This window comes from Mustela putorius, unplaced genomic scaffold, assembly GCF_011764305.1.
Source record: "Mustela putorius furo isolate JIRA1106 unplaced genomic scaffold, ASM1176430v1.1 tig00000228_pilon_pilon_pilon, whole genome shotgun sequence".
Classification (NCBI taxonomy): domain Eukaryota; kingdom Metazoa; phylum Chordata; class Mammalia; order Carnivora; family Mustelidae; genus Mustela; species Mustela putorius.
In genome coordinates, this window is record NW_025421322.1 from 8,042,478 (window position 1) to 8,059,663 (window position 17,186).

The 17,186-nt window shown below is 31.9% G+C and overlaps 1 protein-coding gene across 44 annotated transcripts in view; it reads left to right on the forward strand.

The window, feature by feature from the left end:
* Positions 1 to 17,186, forward strand: part of RIMS2 (regulating synaptic membrane exocytosis 2) — a 595,904-nt gene that overhangs the window by 304,867 nt on the left and 273,851 nt on the right. For 21 of the 44 annotated variants that reach the window (XM_045078013.1, XM_045078038.1, XM_045078015.1 and 18 more), the window contains 6 exons: positions 2,190 to 2,257; positions 4,056 to 4,175; positions 6,700 to 6,799; positions 7,741 to 7,864; positions 9,399 to 9,445; positions 10,822 to 10,934. In XM_045078013.1, coding sequence (XP_044933948.1) covers positions 2,190 to 2,257; positions 4,056 to 4,175; positions 6,700 to 6,799; positions 7,741 to 7,864; positions 9,399 to 9,445; positions 10,822 to 10,934 — 572 coding nt within the window. Of the gene's footprint in view, positions 1 to 2,189; positions 2,258 to 2,399; positions 2,609 to 4,055; positions 4,176 to 6,699; positions 6,800 to 7,740; positions 7,865 to 9,398; positions 9,446 to 10,821; positions 10,935 to 16,817; positions 16,866 to 17,186 lie in introns of all 44 variants that reach the window. The other 23 variants (XM_045078014.1, XM_013064778.2, XM_004768847.3 and 20 more) reach the window with 3 other exon arrangements.

The following is a 17,186-nucleotide window of genomic DNA, read 5'->3' on the forward strand; positions in this document are numbered from 1 at the left end:
GCCAAGGAAACTCTTCTGTTTGGCTTGGAGAAATCCATCTCCCTCCCTCCTCCTTTTCTTTCTGGCCTGCTCGTCAGCCTCTCCTTTTCTCAATCCAAACTCTAAATGTTAGAATGCAGTCGGGCTTCTCTTCGTATCTTACTTTATCTTCTGTTTCTAAATGATCCACTTAGTCCAATTTGTGTGCTAGTAATTCCAGTTTATGTCTGCAGCTCGGACTTTTTCTTTGCTACAGCTTAACAAATTGATTTTTTATATGCCTACTTGAATAACTTATAAATATTTTGAAAAAGACATCCAAAATCAATCACCATACTTAACAAATTCTAAGATGCATATTTCTATCATTTTAATAGATGTGAATTTTATAGTCAATGACATATTAAATTCTATAAATAGAGTATTTCCTTCCTACCCCTTTCTAATAAAAAGTGCTCTTCCTCCAGCTTTTTCCATCTTATAAGTAGTTTTTCCTTCCATCCAGTTGTTAATGCCAGAAACTTGGGATTTATCCTTGACTCTTTCAGTCTTTCTTAGTTTTGTTTTTTTTTTTTAAAGTAATATCTACACCCAACATGGGGCTTAAATTCATGACACTGAGATCAAGAGTCACATGTTCTACTGGCTAAGCCAGTTAAGGTACCCCCTTCAGTCTTTCTTAATTCTCTTATTTCTACCTCCAAAACATCTCTCAGTTCCCTTTTTTCTTACCTTATTTGTTGCTGTCACCTTTGTTCCAGCCATAATTACCTGTCCCATGGATTATTGCAAATGCCTATTAACTTGGTGTCTTCCAACCCAATTTGAGTTAGTACTTAGATTCATCTTTTTAAAATGTAAATCAGTTCATGTCAACATCTTGCTTAAAATCCTTCAGTGAATGAAATCCACGATCTTCAATATAGCATAAATAGTCCTCTCTAAGCTGGTTTGTGCTGCCTCGCCTCATTTAGGATTTGTTTTGGTTCAGACACACTGGTGTTCCATTGGTTGTTCTAGAATACTCTGTTTTCACTACTTCCTGGGATGTTCTTTCCTCCACTTTCTGTCTGCCTATCTTCTTGCTTTAGGCCACATATTTCATTTCTTATTTTAAAGATCACTTCTTTAAGGTCATTGCTGACTCCAAAATCTGCATTAGCTCTTATTATACTGTTTCATGGTGGTTTGAGAGTTCTGCCCTTTGCACTTATTATATTCTCTCATAGTGTACTCTCCTGTATGACATTCATGATTTATTTATTGTGTTTATCTTCACTCTGTTCTGTGTCTCACTGTTTTAGTCCTTATGCTAGAGCTTAGCACAATACATAGCAAATGGAAGGTATTTAGTAAATAGTTTTAAGAAAAATAAAATATGACTGGAGCTTAAAAAGATGCATATGTACACATATAAAATAAAAAGAATTTGTTTTAAATGTAAGGCAAATAAGGAGCACATAAATCTGGGAAATGGATATTCCTTCTTAGTTGCCAATTATATACATTATCTGACAAAATTACTATAAAGACATACCTTTTATGAGAATGCAATTTCTGCAAAAAATTTGAAAAATAATTTCAAAGTAATTTTAAGTAATTCATGATATTTAAGTAAAGTTGATATTATTTTTACTAGTAGAAATTCAGTGACACTGTCTTTTTCATTTTCATACAAAATTAATCTTTTGTGTAACCAATTCTTCTTTTTTAAACCACCCTGTTTTTTGGGGGGGGCGTTTCATACTACATCCAGAATAAAGAATATCATACTACATCCAGAAACAACATTTAATTACTTGTTTTTTTGTTTTTTGTTTTTAATGTTTCTTAACCTTTGGAGAACAAACTCATGTCTGTAGGCCAGCATGGAAAAAAATAGCATGAATAACAGACACAGTGGATAGTCTTTTTCTTTTTCAAAATATATAATTTTTTCATTTCTATTCCTGTTTATTATTAGCCTTTTCTCTTCTTGCAGAACTTTTGATCTGTAGGATCCATCTAGAGTACATAAACTTTATATTCTACATTCTATAAATTTGGCTCATTTGGAATCTTAGTTTTCTCTTGGTATATATAGTGAGTGCTGCAGACAAAGTTCTTGAAACCAGACAGGATCACATAGTTTAAAATGTTTATAATGTCTTTGTCTGTCCTTTCTTTCGCTGTCTCCTTTACTGCACTCTTTGTCTGTCTGACTCTCACAGGAGACATGGATTACAACTGGTTGGACCATACGTCTTGGCATAGCAGTGAGGCTTCCCCAATGTCTTTGGTGAGACATGTGGAGCCTTACTATTTAATTTTCGTTTTTCATTTCACTTTTCCTTTTTTATTTACACCTTTGCATGTTTTCTTTTTTTGTATCTTTTTTTTATTATTATTATTTTTGTTTTATTTTTATCCCACACCTGTAGGGGACAGTCAAAAGGGAAAAAGAAAAACTAGTGAGCAGGCAGTTTTGTCGGACTCTAACACCAGGTCTGAGAGACAAAAGAAAATGATGTACTTTGGTGGCCACTCTTTGGAAGAGGACTTGGAATGGTCTGAGCCTCAGATTAAGGACTCTGGGGTAGATACCTGTAGTAGCACAACCCTTAACGAGGAGCATAGCCATAGTGATAAGGTACTGACATTGTGGAGCCTGCCTTTTAACCTGTTCATTTGGTCTTCGTTTGCTCTCTGTCACTCATTCAAACAGAACATAATAAAAGGACAGGGCATTTCAAGGGTCAATGTAGCATTTCTTAAGGTGCAGAAAAGAAAAACAAAACCAAAACAAACAAACAAACCAAAATACTTCTTGCTTGCTTTGCTGTTTTTGTTGTTGGACGGCATACCAAAAAATAAGTAAATGAAATAAAAAATTAGGAACAAAGGAATGCTTTGTCTATGGTCGCATGAGAGAACTTTGTGATGTTTTTATAAACCACAAATATAAAGAATTTTTGGATTGGCTTATTTGATTGCTTGCATATATTTTCCTTGGGATGAAAATTAAATTATTAATAGTTTCAATCCCAGGCAAAAGGGAGATAATTGGGTCTGTTTGCACAGAAAAAGTTGTTTTTCTTTTTTCCCTTTCACTGTCATTTTGCTCTTTTGTTTTATTGTCATAGCATTTTAATGTAGTATTAATTAGTACTAGAACCATTGCCATCTGCTTTGGTATTTATTATTTTTGCTTTTAGAATAGTGAGACTTTTGAAATCTTTTTACCATATAAATTGAAACTTGTCTTTTGCTTGCCAAATTTTGCATGAAGATGTGCATGTTACTTTTCGATGACTATGAAACTGTGATTACACAAATCATTTACTTTGTTATTTGACATACAATTTATAATGGATGGTGTCATAATTTTTAAAGGGTTTGGCTCTGCCCTGAGAAAGAGATAAACTCCTAATATTTTCAAGCTTATTTAACAGTGGATATACCATGAATTATCTAATAAACTTAATTTACTAAATAGATTAAAGACCCAAAAGAACCAGTGAACCTACAAAAAGTGAGAAATATAAACTAGCCTCACCTTCGAATTAGGTCTCTTTCTCTCATGCAGATTCAACTGAAAAGTTACTGGGGCTTGTGTATTTTTATAATTTTAATCTAGAAACCTATTTCAAAGAAGCCCCATCATAGGTTCAAATTTGATGTGTTTCTATAATTTTAGCTTTTAACTTTTACTGTAATTAAGTCTTTCAAAATCTCCAGTAGTGTTTGAATATTAAAATATCATTTTAAATGAATCTAACCTCTTAGAATTTCAATCTATCTTTTCTGTTATGTGAATTTTTAATTAATCTTCAGTGTATAGGTAGTTTGCATATATTTTCAAGATTTCTCAGATTTCATAGAACAATATAACTGCAGTAATGTGTCAGGGCACTGTAAGAATTTGCAATAATTGGATTTCAAAAAATCTTGAGATTATAAAATTGAGCGTGTTAAATGCAAACTGGTTTGTGTAATCATAAGACTTTGGAAATCTGGAGTTTAGATATATTGTACAACAAGGGGTCATTTATCATAAAAGAAAATTAATTTTTTTGTTTGTTGATGTAATATGTCAGCACCCTGTGACGTGGCAGCCATCTAAAGATGGAGATCGTTTAATTGGTCGCATTTTGTTGAATAAGCGTCTAAAAGATGGAAGTGTGCCTCGAGATTCAGGAGCAATGCTTGGCTTGAAGGTATGTGATGAAATACGAGATTCTGGCTCTCCACTCCTTACTGATTTATGAGAAAAGCAAAAATTTAACAACTCTTTCCAATTTATGCTAGCTTGGTGTTTTTTTTCCCCCTGTTTCCAAGAATTCCCAAGTATTTGCACTCATTACCCCAAACCTTTTCATTTCCAAGTATTACTTATTCCACAATAATACTTAAATATATGATTTTGAAAATAAACCCAAATGATATGTTTGAATCCTGAATACAGCTCTCAAACTTATTTTATTTATACAGTTTGTTCTTTAAGGCTGTATCTGTGTTTATACACTATTAAAACAATGGCTTTAATCAATTACTAAATATGCAAACTTGGGAATGTATATATTTAGGACACAGTGTTTAAAGGAAAACCACAGGCCTCAAATAGCATCACTTAGGTTAAGGCCCCATATCCCTAACTTACCACAGTTTTAGCCCCCCATTAGTGTAACCTCTATCCAGTCAACATGGGAATTTCCTAACCTCTATCCAGTCAACTAGGAAATTTATTGATAGTCTCCCTTTTGGAGGGCAGTCTTGCCTTAACAGTGCATTCCTTGCTAATAAATTCTTTCCTCATTTATATATTTATATACACGTGTGTGTGTGTGTGTGTATTTTAATGCCCTTTCTCTGCCTTTGAAAACCTTTCTTTTGTTGAGCTCAGCAGACCTGTCTTCAGCGTACTAGATGAGATGCTGTTCAATTCATGAATCACTTAATAAAGCCAATTAGATCTTCGAATTTAGTCGGTTGAATTTTGTTTTTTAACAATCAGAATGTAATTTTTGTTTAAGTGTAGGAAAATGTGGGCGTTGTGTGTATTCGTGTGTAGGAGAAAGAGAATACTGTTTAAAGTCTGGAAACTCAAAAATACTTATGTTAGGAGATTTACTATAAATATTAATTTATATTTGACTGTAAAATACCAGGTAGTTATTTGGTAAGTAGATCAAATAGAACTCTTTTTTATTTTTTATTTTTTTATTGTTGTTGTTGGTTTGTTGTTATTATTGTTCGTCTGTACGGTGAATTAACAACTGAAGTGAAAAAAGAGTAAATGGTTTTTAGAGTTAAGCAATGGCCATGGAAGTTGTCCTATAGAATATAGTGAGATGTTAGAAAACTTTGGGGGTAAGTGGAATCGGCCAACTAACATTTATTGGGTGGCTGCCCCACAGATGGCCCTGATCTGAGCCCTTTACTTCTATCAGATTATTTAATGCAACAGATGAGAAATAGGTTTAGAGAAGTGTCATAACTTGCCCGTGGTCACAGAGATGATGATGGAGGTGAGATTTAAATCCAGATCTGTCCAACAGAGTGTTAAAGCAGTAAAAAGGAGAGGGCAGGAAGTCTTGGTTTGAATCCCTGGTAAGTCATTACTAGCAACATGACATAGGGCAACTGAACTTCTGTTAGCCTCAGATTCCTCATCTATAAAATGGAGATAATAATGCTTACTGAATTATTATAATAAACTTAAATACAGCAATATACAAGCATTTAGCAGAGTAGCTAGCACTCTGTAAGATTTTAATAATAATGGTAGTATCAAGTATCATTAGTTATTATTATTAAAGTTTATCAAGCCAGGAAAGTTTTAAAATATTCCATAGTATCTGCACATTTAATTTTCAGAATCAAACATAGGACTAATTAGTTAATAAGAACTGGATTGCAACTGAGGGTATTTTACTGCAACTTAGGAATAAATAACATAGAAAAAGCCAGTGATTTTTTAAAATTCAGATAACATTCACTCAATTTAGAGAAAAAAAAACTTAATGAAGTTAATTACTATTATTTGCTTAACATGCTATAAAATTGATACATTGCTTGAATGGTAGTTGATCACAAGCATTAATTTTGTAAGAGGCCAGTCTTACAGGTACCCATATGACTCCACAGCATTATTGCTAATAATTATTTTTCCTTTTTCTTAAAGATATGCATTAATAGAAACATAAAAATAGAAAAATTGGAATGCAAATGGCCTGAAGTTTACATAAGTTATAATGAGATTAAGTACATTTTGTAGTTTTCTTAGGGAAAATCCATCATTATCACTTACATTAATCAATGAGCCTGAAAGATTACTAAATAATGGAATTGTGATGGCTTACCATAGTCAAAGTAACAAATATTTATGTGATTAAGATATTTGAAATCTATAACTAGAAACATTAATATAATTATATAATACTGTAAGAGCATGTTTTTGGAAATGATAAAAACAATTCTGAGAGAAATTACAGTTTACTAAGTTCTTTCTAAGGTATGTGATTTTTTTTTAAACAAATAATTGTGAAAATTTTAGAATATGTGAAAAAAAGTCCACTCATGGAACATGTAGTCAGTTTCTAATAACACCATATTATTAAAAATTATTTTTAGAATATTATAGTTTTAAAAGCTACAAATTATCTAGTTATTTTTTACTTGAATCTTCAACTATGTTTCTTTGAACAATATGCCTGTTTTAACACTTTTCTCTTTTAAAAGGTTGTAGGAGGAAAGATGACTGAATCAGGTCGGCTTTGTGCTTTTATTACCAAAGTAAAAAAAGGAAGTTTAGCTGATACTGTAGGACATCTTAGACCAGGTAGGTTTCTATCTTTGATTATTTATATTTAAACTGTTAAACTGAAGTAGTTATGAAAAAGTCATCCTCACTTAGAAATGATTTGACCAAAAATCAGGAACTCATTTTTAACTTAAATAAAAAATCTCTATTCTTAATGGAAAATGTAACTATTATTTCTTGAGTCACATTAGATAAAAAGCTTTTTATATTTACTGATGCTTTTGGCTGATGGATATTCTTATTGTGTATCTAGTATTAATCTATTTTGCTTCCCATAAGGCTTCATTTTTTAAAAAATTCCAACAGTTTAGGAAACAAACATTATAGATAAATACATATTTTCTACAACGTGTGATTCCTTATCTCTTTGGTAATGGATACTATTGGAGAGATCCTTGAGTGCCTTGAAGGGAATATGATAAGATGATAAGTATTAAGCCTTTTGTATAAGAAACTGTAGGGTGCCTGGGCGGCTCAGTTGGTTAAATGTCTGTCTTCGGCTCAGGTCATGGTCCCAGGGTCCTGGGATTGAGCCCTGCACAGCATCCAGCTCCCCGCTCACTCAGCAGGGAGTCTGCTGCTTTTCTTTCTTTCCCCGCCACCCCTGTCCCGGCCACCCTGCTGTGTGTTGCATAGATATTGACAAACCTAGAATATAGTCATAAAATTTTCAAAGAGTTAACAGATTTTAATAATTTCTAGAATCAGACTCCTATTTAGAAACCACAGAGATAACTTTTATGTAGTTTTATCCCTCAGACCTTTGTCCTTTTGGGTAAAAATACTAATCATCCTTATCATCAAATGTTATGCCAATGGAGCTGTTCTCAGTATGTCATACTTCATGACAGTGACTTTATTCTTTGAAGTTCATTGCAGTTTAAGGGTGCTTTGGTTTCAAAGGCATTTTATGGGATTAGTTTTCTTTCTAAGATTATCATTACTGGAATATACTCTAGGTGATGAAGTATTAGAATGGAATGGAAGGTTTTTGCAAGGAGCCACATTTGAAGAAGTGTATAACATCATTCTGGAATCCAAACCTGAACCACAAGTGGAGCTTGTTGTTTCAAGACCTATTGGGTGAGTCGGCTTGTGTATTTTATGAACATACCTTATAAGTTGACTACTCTTGCACATTTGTAGTATGCAATCTAAAAATCTGATTGTTCTATAAAAATTATTGTTTTGAGGGCAGTGCTTCTTTTCTCCTTTTTTGCTAAAACAGCTCACCAAAAATCATGCCATTTCTTTATCTGATCATGCCAGAATATACAGTTATTATAGAAGAAGAAATATTTAGATGTTTATTTTTTTTAATTGTCTATTAGCTTAATAGGGGGCTAACGGCATAGTAGGAGGAGACTATAGTAACAATTACTTCTAAAAGAAAGTTCACGAACTGTAGTCCTCTACATTGTGAAAATAAGGGTCAATGAATTTTACATATTTTTTTCAAAATGGAGATTTCAACATAGGAAAGAGAGGTCCCAAGGATACACTGTTCCTAAACAGAGGGAACAGTTTAAGGAACAGCATGATATGTTTAAGGAAACAGACAAAAAATAAGCAAATACCAAAGTACTCCGTGGCGTTTGTAATATTTTACCTCTAGATTCAAATAGCAATTTCCAAAAGTTGGCAATAAATACAGTCTTTTGTACTGTATGCTGATAATTTCTCATTAAATATCACAGCAGTGTTTCCCTTATAGAAGCTTATATTCTAAGCCAATGTAAGAGATATACCTATAACTAAGTAAAAGCTATAGGAAATATATATACAATGACAGCAAATTATTAAGTGCAAGTTTGGGGTAAGAGTATTTGAGGGTGGAAGCTATAAAAATTCTTTTTTTTTTTTTTTTTGAAGAATACCAATGCCCTGTTGTCATTCATTTAGGAAATGATCAGACTATATTATTTTGATCTCTTTTTATGCTGGAGAAAATGACTTACATTGGTAACTTAGTTTTATTGAAGGGTTCCTTTCAAAGTAATGATCCTATAATCATATTTTTGCTTAATATCTCAAATTCATAAATATTCTTTTATATACTTTTCCTGAATGACCTTTACTATTAAAATCTGTCAGTCCTGGAAAATCTCCAACAAAAATGTCCATACTTTTGGCATAAATTCAGTTACCATTTGTAAGTCCCAAAGAAAAACCTGTTTGCATTTTTTCCTCAATGGAGTTAATACATTTAAAAAATTTCATCCACAATCTGAATCTTTAAATTTTTCTTGTGGTGATACTTTATTTATAACTCAATATTGTTGATTAAAGAAGAGAATAGGATTCAAATATATCGTAAAACCTGTCTTAAATTCAAAAATTTATTAGAATGGGCAGTCATGTAGTAAAACACATAGAAAATGAAATATATTTTTGTAAGTCTTCTATAAATCATATGACTGTTTATTCCTTTCGAAGTAGTTGAGGTTAGTTCAGAACACTTTGATTAGCAATAAAGTATTACAGCTTGTTTTCTCTTACTTATGTAACACTACTATCATACACAGTTTTGTTCATTTTACACTGATTGATGATCATAAAAATAGCAGTTGCATTAATTGTGGAAACAATTTCTTGCTTTCTTGTTCTGTCATTTCAGAGATATCCCTAGAATCCCTGATAGCACACATGCACAACTGGAGTCCAGTAAGTCTCATTCATTCTAGAAGAAAATACTAATATTGTCATTTTCCAGGGGTCAAATGAAGTATTTTGTCTATTAATATGAAATAAGAAATAGAATAATCTTGTTATCAAATACATAGTTATTGTATAAATGAAAAATTTAGTATTATTTCATATTATTATGGGATAAAGTACAAAATTCTATAATATTTTAAGATAGTGTTTTTTAATCACGCCCTCTTAACTACTATATATTTTTAGATGGCTTTATTAAGGTACACTATAATAAATAGCACTGAAGTACCCAATGAGGTAAGTTTTGATGTACAAATGAAACCATCATCACAACAAAAATAATGAACATACCCATCTTTCCTACAAGTTTCACTCCCTCCTTCCTTAATTTCTTCTAATTTTAAAATTTACTACTTTGTAAACTACCCCTCAGTAAGTGGGGGGAATGCTTGGGACAATCTAGTGAGTCATATCCTAATTTCTCTTTTTAGAAAACAGGATAGTAGTTTTGATTTGGCATCAGAGTAGTAATGGAACAATAGACAAATAAGTTTAAGTAATGTTAAATATGTAAGTGCTTTTTATTACTTGTGTTTGAGTGCAATTTCAGATGTTAAACAAATGGCTTTTTTCCACTGAACTAAATTTCTTGATTGATTGAGAATAAAGTAAGGGGTGTTCTAAAAGAAGAGAGGAGATGGGTTGCCATTTGAAGTCTGTTGATCAGGGGAGACCATATTGAAAAGGAAGTGATTGGAGCAAAGATTTGGAAGAGTGGCTATGTGGGGGAAGAGGTTTCCAGGGACAGGGACCAAGTGGTGCAGTGTCTCAGGCAGGGAATCCTAGGATGTGCCGGAGGAAAGCAAGGAGGCAAGTATTGCTGCACTGGAGTGAGCAGTGGGAAGGATGAAGGATGGGGAGACATGGCAGCCAGATTGCATAGAGTTTGTGAACCACTGTAAAGTCTACTTCCTTTTGGGCTTTTATTCTGTGGGAAATCAGAACTACACAGGTTGGTTTTGAGGAGAGATTTATGTTTTAAAATATGGCTACTGTGTTGGAAAATAGTTCAAATGGAGTCAAGGATGAAAGCAGAGAGAGTAGTGAGAAAACTATTTTGATATTTAGTATTTAATTTGGTGACTTAGGCCATTGGTGGTAGCAATGGAGTTGATGAGAAGTGATCGGATCGTATAATAATTAAGAATATACTATTAAAGTAGATTTTTTGCTTTTATTTCACAATGATAAGTGACTCTAAAATAAAGACATAAAATAAAGTCTTAAAAATAAATAAATAATTTAAAAGCAATATGGTAAAGATTATTAAATACTAAGGAAGAATAATCATTATTGTTCTTTATGTATAATTACCGTTTCAGGTTCTAGCTCTTTTGAATCTCAAAAAATGGATCGCCCTTCTATTTCCGTTACCTCTCCCATGAGTCCAGGCATGTTGAGGGATGTTCCACAATACTTATCTGGACAACTTTCAGTATGTAATCACTACATTAATTTCTCTTTTTGGAATACCAAGTACTGTTATTACTATGTGACAATAACTTTTTGTAAACCAACTCCTTTTTAGAATTTAATTGTGCTTTTAACCATCAGTTTTCACATTATCAGTAGTTTTGATTTCTTGAAATTTAACTTTAATTATTTAGCATAGAGTTTTCTTATTAGATTATATTAGATTTTCTAGAATTTAATGAGAGAATTTGTGGGGATATCTAAAACCTTTACTTTAGTAATTTTATTCCAAAATTCAAGGTCATGATTTTTGCTCAATATATTAAAATGACTATAATTTGTCCTAGACTTTTGAGAGAAATCAGATTGCTGTACTGTACAAAGATGTATATTTAAGGTGAAAGTAAATTTTATACATTCCCTGCTTTTCAAGTTCAAGGAAATTTGGTATGAATTTCATAGTAAATAATTGGGGTATGAATATTGCTGAGGTATTATACTTGAAAAGCTTTGGTCGCAAGCCAAAACTGAATAAATGGGGAAATATATAATAACTGGGTATACTGGTGATTTCATAGTAAGTGACCCCTAATCTTGAACATTTTGTATAAAAACTAAAAATTCAGTTAGGCATATTCTGCCTGTATTAGAAGAGCTTTGCAAATTTGAGTCCTCACTTTTTATCAATTTCTTCAATTGTCATTCTCTTTTTAAACTATTTAAAATATTAAAATATCTAAATTCATCCAGTTGCATTTTAGAGACATAATGCTGATGAGTTACTAAACTTGCAATTTTATATGTATTAAGAACTATTTAGATTCTCAAAATCCAGACATTGAATTTTGGATAAAAATGTTATAATTGAAAACTAAACTATTCTTGGGCTGTTATTTTAAGAACAATAGGAAAAGCTTTTTTTTTAAAATCAGCTATGTAATTTCTCCTTTTATTTTTTGGGGGTAGAGGAGGTATATGATTTTTACTGAAGAATTTTTATTAATTAAAAGCCATAGGAAGTATAAGCAGAGTTAACATTAAAATTCTTGAAATAGTTATTAGACATATCTATTCTGGAGCTATTTTGATCACAAAAGTGACAATAACAGAAAGATTATGCAAGAAAGAAGTTGAGATACTATTAGGAGCTTGTAAATGTCTTACTAAAATGAATTTCTTCTCTTTATTATTTTTTTTTTCCTTTCTCTCATAAACAGATTGAACTTTTTCACTTGAAGACAGTGGTCTTTTTTCATTTTCTTTATAAGTAGCATCTTTCTACTTACTCTTTTACATGTATTGACAGCATAGATGTTGTCATTTATAAATGTATATGTATTTTCTTCCAGCACTTTAGAAAGTGATAATATTAAGATTATTTATTAAATTATTATGGCTCCTTTCAAATAGTCCATCTTTAAATAATACTTAGGATGGCTGGATGATGCCAGTACATAAATGTGTATGTGCATGTGTGCATGTGTGCGTGTATGTGTGTGTGTGTGTGTGTGTATTGGCTTCATTGGGTGGAGGAGGGAGTGGAAGTGGAAGTTAGACTTTCATAGTAAGTAAGTACCATTTTGTTACTGTCTTTGAAATCCCAAAGCCCTATAGAAATTGGACTGGGGAGGAGGGGGGAAGATGGAGGAGCATAGCAAAGGCATTTAGACAAATTTCAAATTCAGCTATTTTTTATCATGTTTCAAAATGAATATACTAGAAAGGTAAGACTTAAATATTTGGGGGAATATAGACATGAAGTTTTACTTCTAAGGGTATAATTAATGATTTAAAGTCATAGGATTTCCATTTATAAATGGTGTTAGTTTAAAGTCCATGTAATTGTAAAATGTGTACATCTTATCACTTTCTTATGACTTAGAAAGGATATGTTCCAGTAAGATAACATTAATAAGTATAATACATATTTGTTGTGGTAAATCTAGAGAGTATAGATAAATAACTAAAAAATCAAAATCACCTATAATCCCACCACTCAAATGTAACTTTTCACATACATACGATTTTTAAACAAAAGTGATAAATCTGTTCATAGTATTTTGAGACCTGCTTTTTCACTTAGTCACATATTGTACATTTTTTCTTGAAAATTTTTTCTGTAAATATTTTTCTTAAAATTATTTTAAGAGCTATTATATATTATTACATATTATATCATTTTAACTTAATTTGCTATTATGGGACATCTTGTTTGTTCTTAATTTATATTGCTATAAACATGAATCTTCACTCATCTCTTCAAGAAATATATGTTAAGTTCTGACCCTAGGTCAGCCATAATATTAGTTGCTGGGAATATAACAGTGATAAGATATATATGGATTTTATCCTCATGAAACTTAATTTTATGTTTATTCTTTGCATGCAAAAAACCACAAGATATATTATTTCTAATATATTTAATCCCATGCCTATGAACTGGAGACAGTTTTTGCTCTAATGATATAGAGTTTAGGAAATACATCCACATATGTCACTTTTTGGGAAAATTCCTAGGAATCCCCAAGGTAACATTACAGTTCCTATCTCCTTCTACTTATTTTACCTTTATAAATTTTTATTTTGGTGAGATTTTACCTGAGCTCATAACTCAGAAGTTTATGATGTTGCTAATTGCAGAGAACAAAGATAATTTGTATGGTATGTGAGCTGACCTCCTAATATATTTGTCAGTTCATGGACTGATATTTTCTCAAATAGAAATATACATAGAATTTAAATTGTTGTTTAAACGTTCACTTCAAGGTTACTGATGATTTTTAAAAATTTATGCAGGTTAATTCCTCTCTATGCTTGAATTCTGCTGCCGCTTGTTATTATCCTAGGGCATAACTGTAAAAGTGTCATTAATACATTTGGTGAGAAACTCGGTATGAGCTCAGGTTTATGACTCCTGGACTATAGGTTAGCCTTCTCAGTGTCAACACTCCCTAATTTTGATTCGTTTTAAAACTCGTGTTCTAACACAGTTCAACAGTTCCCTTCTGTAGAGGATTGCTTTTGTAGTTCTTTCAATATTTTTAAATTAATCTGGAATCTTTGGCTAGTTTTTGGTAGAACGTTGAGGTAAAAGACAGCCATCAACTCTTTTTAAAAATGAGGAATGGCTCAAAATTCTTTCTATAGGAACACATTGATTCTTTTTGACAGTCATATTTTATTTAACTCCTAGGTCTGTGGTTGATTTGCAGCTATAATGTTTCCCTACATTACCTTGTTTTAATATTTTTCTGACTCTATTTTTAGTGATTATTTGCAAATATTGTACATATCCATTTTGTATGCCCATTTAAGTGGAATAGATAACTGAAGAATAGGTATGTATTCTTCATACCTCTTTAGAAATTCTATAGCCTTTTTAAACCTCTGTAAATGAAAGTGTTTTCCTTTGCGCTTTTGTTTATTATGCCTCGTCATCACAACCTTTTTATTCCAGAAGCATTGCCTAAAAGGAATGCTCTAAAGATGGTAGTGCAGTATGGTAGAGTGATATTAAAAATGCAAAGCAAATTATGTATAAATTCACTTCTGTGACAGTTGTTACAGATATTTCCAGTTTAAAATACGTTAATGTTTTTAGTTACAAATTGTAATGCCATATATAATATTTCACCATTCCTGTAGGAAATATCCAGAATCCATAGAGGCAGAAAGCTGCTTAGTCCTTGCCAAGAGTTGGAGTGATAAGGGAATGGGGATTGATTACTTCATAGGTACAGTATATTCTGGGATAATACGAGGTTTTGAAACTAGAGGGAGGTAGTGGTTGCACAGTGCTGTGAATGTACTAAATGCCATTGAATTGTACCCTTTAAAATGGTTACTTTTAGGGTATTGTTTGCATTTCATCTCCATTTAAAAAACTAGCAAGAGAAAAATATGCTTTTATAGTCAAGTTCAATGTATAAATTTAGAGGTGAAGATTAGTTTTAAATTACCGTAGATTGTAGACTACCGACTTCAGAAATCTGTGAGTTGCTCATTTGAGACCATTTTAGAAGATGTCAAATGTTTGCCTTCAAGGACTAATTTATTCCAAAATGCTGTTTGTCTCAAATTAATTTTTTTTTTAGTTTGTGAAGTAATATTTACTTCAAAACCCTTCTATTACCTTGCTACTTTGGGTCTAAAACAGGCAGAACAGGTGAGAGAACAAGGAAAATAAAATCTATTTCCAAATAGAGTGTTTTGTTAGTCCCTTTGTTCAGCTTGCCTTGTCAATCTCTATGCATTTCATACATCCCTGGTCCATTTGCTAGAGAAGTAACCACGTAGGATTATGCTGAAAGGTATCAGTAACATACTCCATTTCTAAAGATTTCTTTCTTCCTTTGGAAATGTCTCCACATGAAAAGGAAAATGGCTTAGATTTGAGACAGCCTTGGTTTTTGGAGAGAAAGATGACTTATATGATTGATACCTGCTTTTAAGTTCTGCTTTTAAGGTCTTTTAAGGAGATTGGGTTTTAGATTTATGTCTTAACAGTCTCTATCTGATGATAGTTGAATTAGGCAACCGTCCTCCGACTGCCTATTATCTGTTTCCTTATAACAGTGGAAAGGTCTGAAGCCTCTATTTATAACTCTTTGAATTAGACAAGCGAGATATCCATGAGAAGTATGAAGAAAGGGATGGAATCTTGGTGAAAGAAAACAATTAAATGCCTTGAAATCCATCCCCGAACCCAGACATGTGCATCTGATTTTTGTTACGGATTTAACCATTGACCTGCCTTAATAAAGACACAAAATTCTGATTATTGTAGTGTTATTTGGAAACTCTTTTCAAGTGAAAACAGAATAAGCCAGAAGAGAAAGAAAACTTGACTTTATTCTGGGCATTTGAAATAGACTGATTTAAATTTAAATAGACTGGGCTTTGCTTTTCTTTTCCTTTCTTTTCTCTTCTTTTTTCTCATTCCTTTTTTCCCTTCTCTTCTCTTCTTGTCTCTTCTCTCCCCTTCCCTTCCCTTCTCTCCTCTCTCCTTTTCTGTTTTTGTTTTTTTAGAACCCAGCTTTGTTTTCTACCTTTAAACTCTCTTTTTGAGTATAGGCAACTGTCTGCAGCCTTTTTCTGTGTCTGTTTCCTCGTCTCAAATTAGCATAATAGCAACTACCTCCTAATGTTGTTGGAAGCAATGAACTTGCAATAAAGTATCAGTAAAAGCTTGGAAAAATATGAAGAACTACATAAATAAAAAGAAGTGAGGTATTATCATTAATAAGTGTGATTAGCAACAAACAGTGTTATCTTGAGTGATACCTAATAAATGTTTAAAATGGTGTTTAAATCCTTGAATTTGGTGTAAATTCTTAAGATGTGAATCAACTAATTAATCCAGTGTCTTCTGCACACTTTTATCTACTTTTTTTTTTTTAAAGAAATGCTAAAGCCAACTTGTCTAATATTTTTTAAACTTTTGTTAAACGTATTTTGGAGAAGTCATGCAGTTACTTCTACAGATTACTTTTCACTATAATCCTATGATGCATTTTCATGAAACATCTTCTTGGACTATGATTTTTTTCTGTGGTAGTGTGTTTAAGGGTGAAACTTGAAATTTCTTGACTCTTGGATTATGTTTATACTCATTCTTTCAGAGTATATGAGCCCCAGAGTGTTATTTTACATTCAGTCTTACTTCCTATTATGTTGATTACATTGAAAAATTCTAAGATTTTATATGGTTTTTATATGTTTTAGCATTTTGGCAAGATTAACTTATTCATTTCGTTGAAGTACTTAATTTAGATATATGTTGTTATGTAAAAAGTATATTTAAGGGATAGTTTTCTGTGTTTATTTTACTTTTGGTCTTTTAGTTCCAGCGTGTTGTCCTTTTTGGTTTTGTTTTATTGCTTTTTTCTTTAATTTTGCTTACCAGAGCCAAAGCCTTAGTAGAAGAACAACGCCTTTTGTTCCTAGGGTTCAGGTAAAGGCCTTGTCTGCCTGATAGAAACTAAAGTTGTGTTTTAACCCTTATTTGTATGTTTTTGGAAAATGCGTAGTAGGAAACTTTTTTTGGTATGTTGCTCCAAACCATATTATTGACTTTCAAATCATTTTATAAGCCAGCTTGTAAAATTCTGCATGGGGATTAAAATACAATAAAAATTTAAAGAGACAATCTTTGTTAGTGATTTTATATTACTGAACCAAGTACTAAACTCATAGGTTTCAGACTGTACTTATATGTATGTATATGTAACATTGACAAAACAGCTGATTTTATACTGTTGATATTATCCTTTAT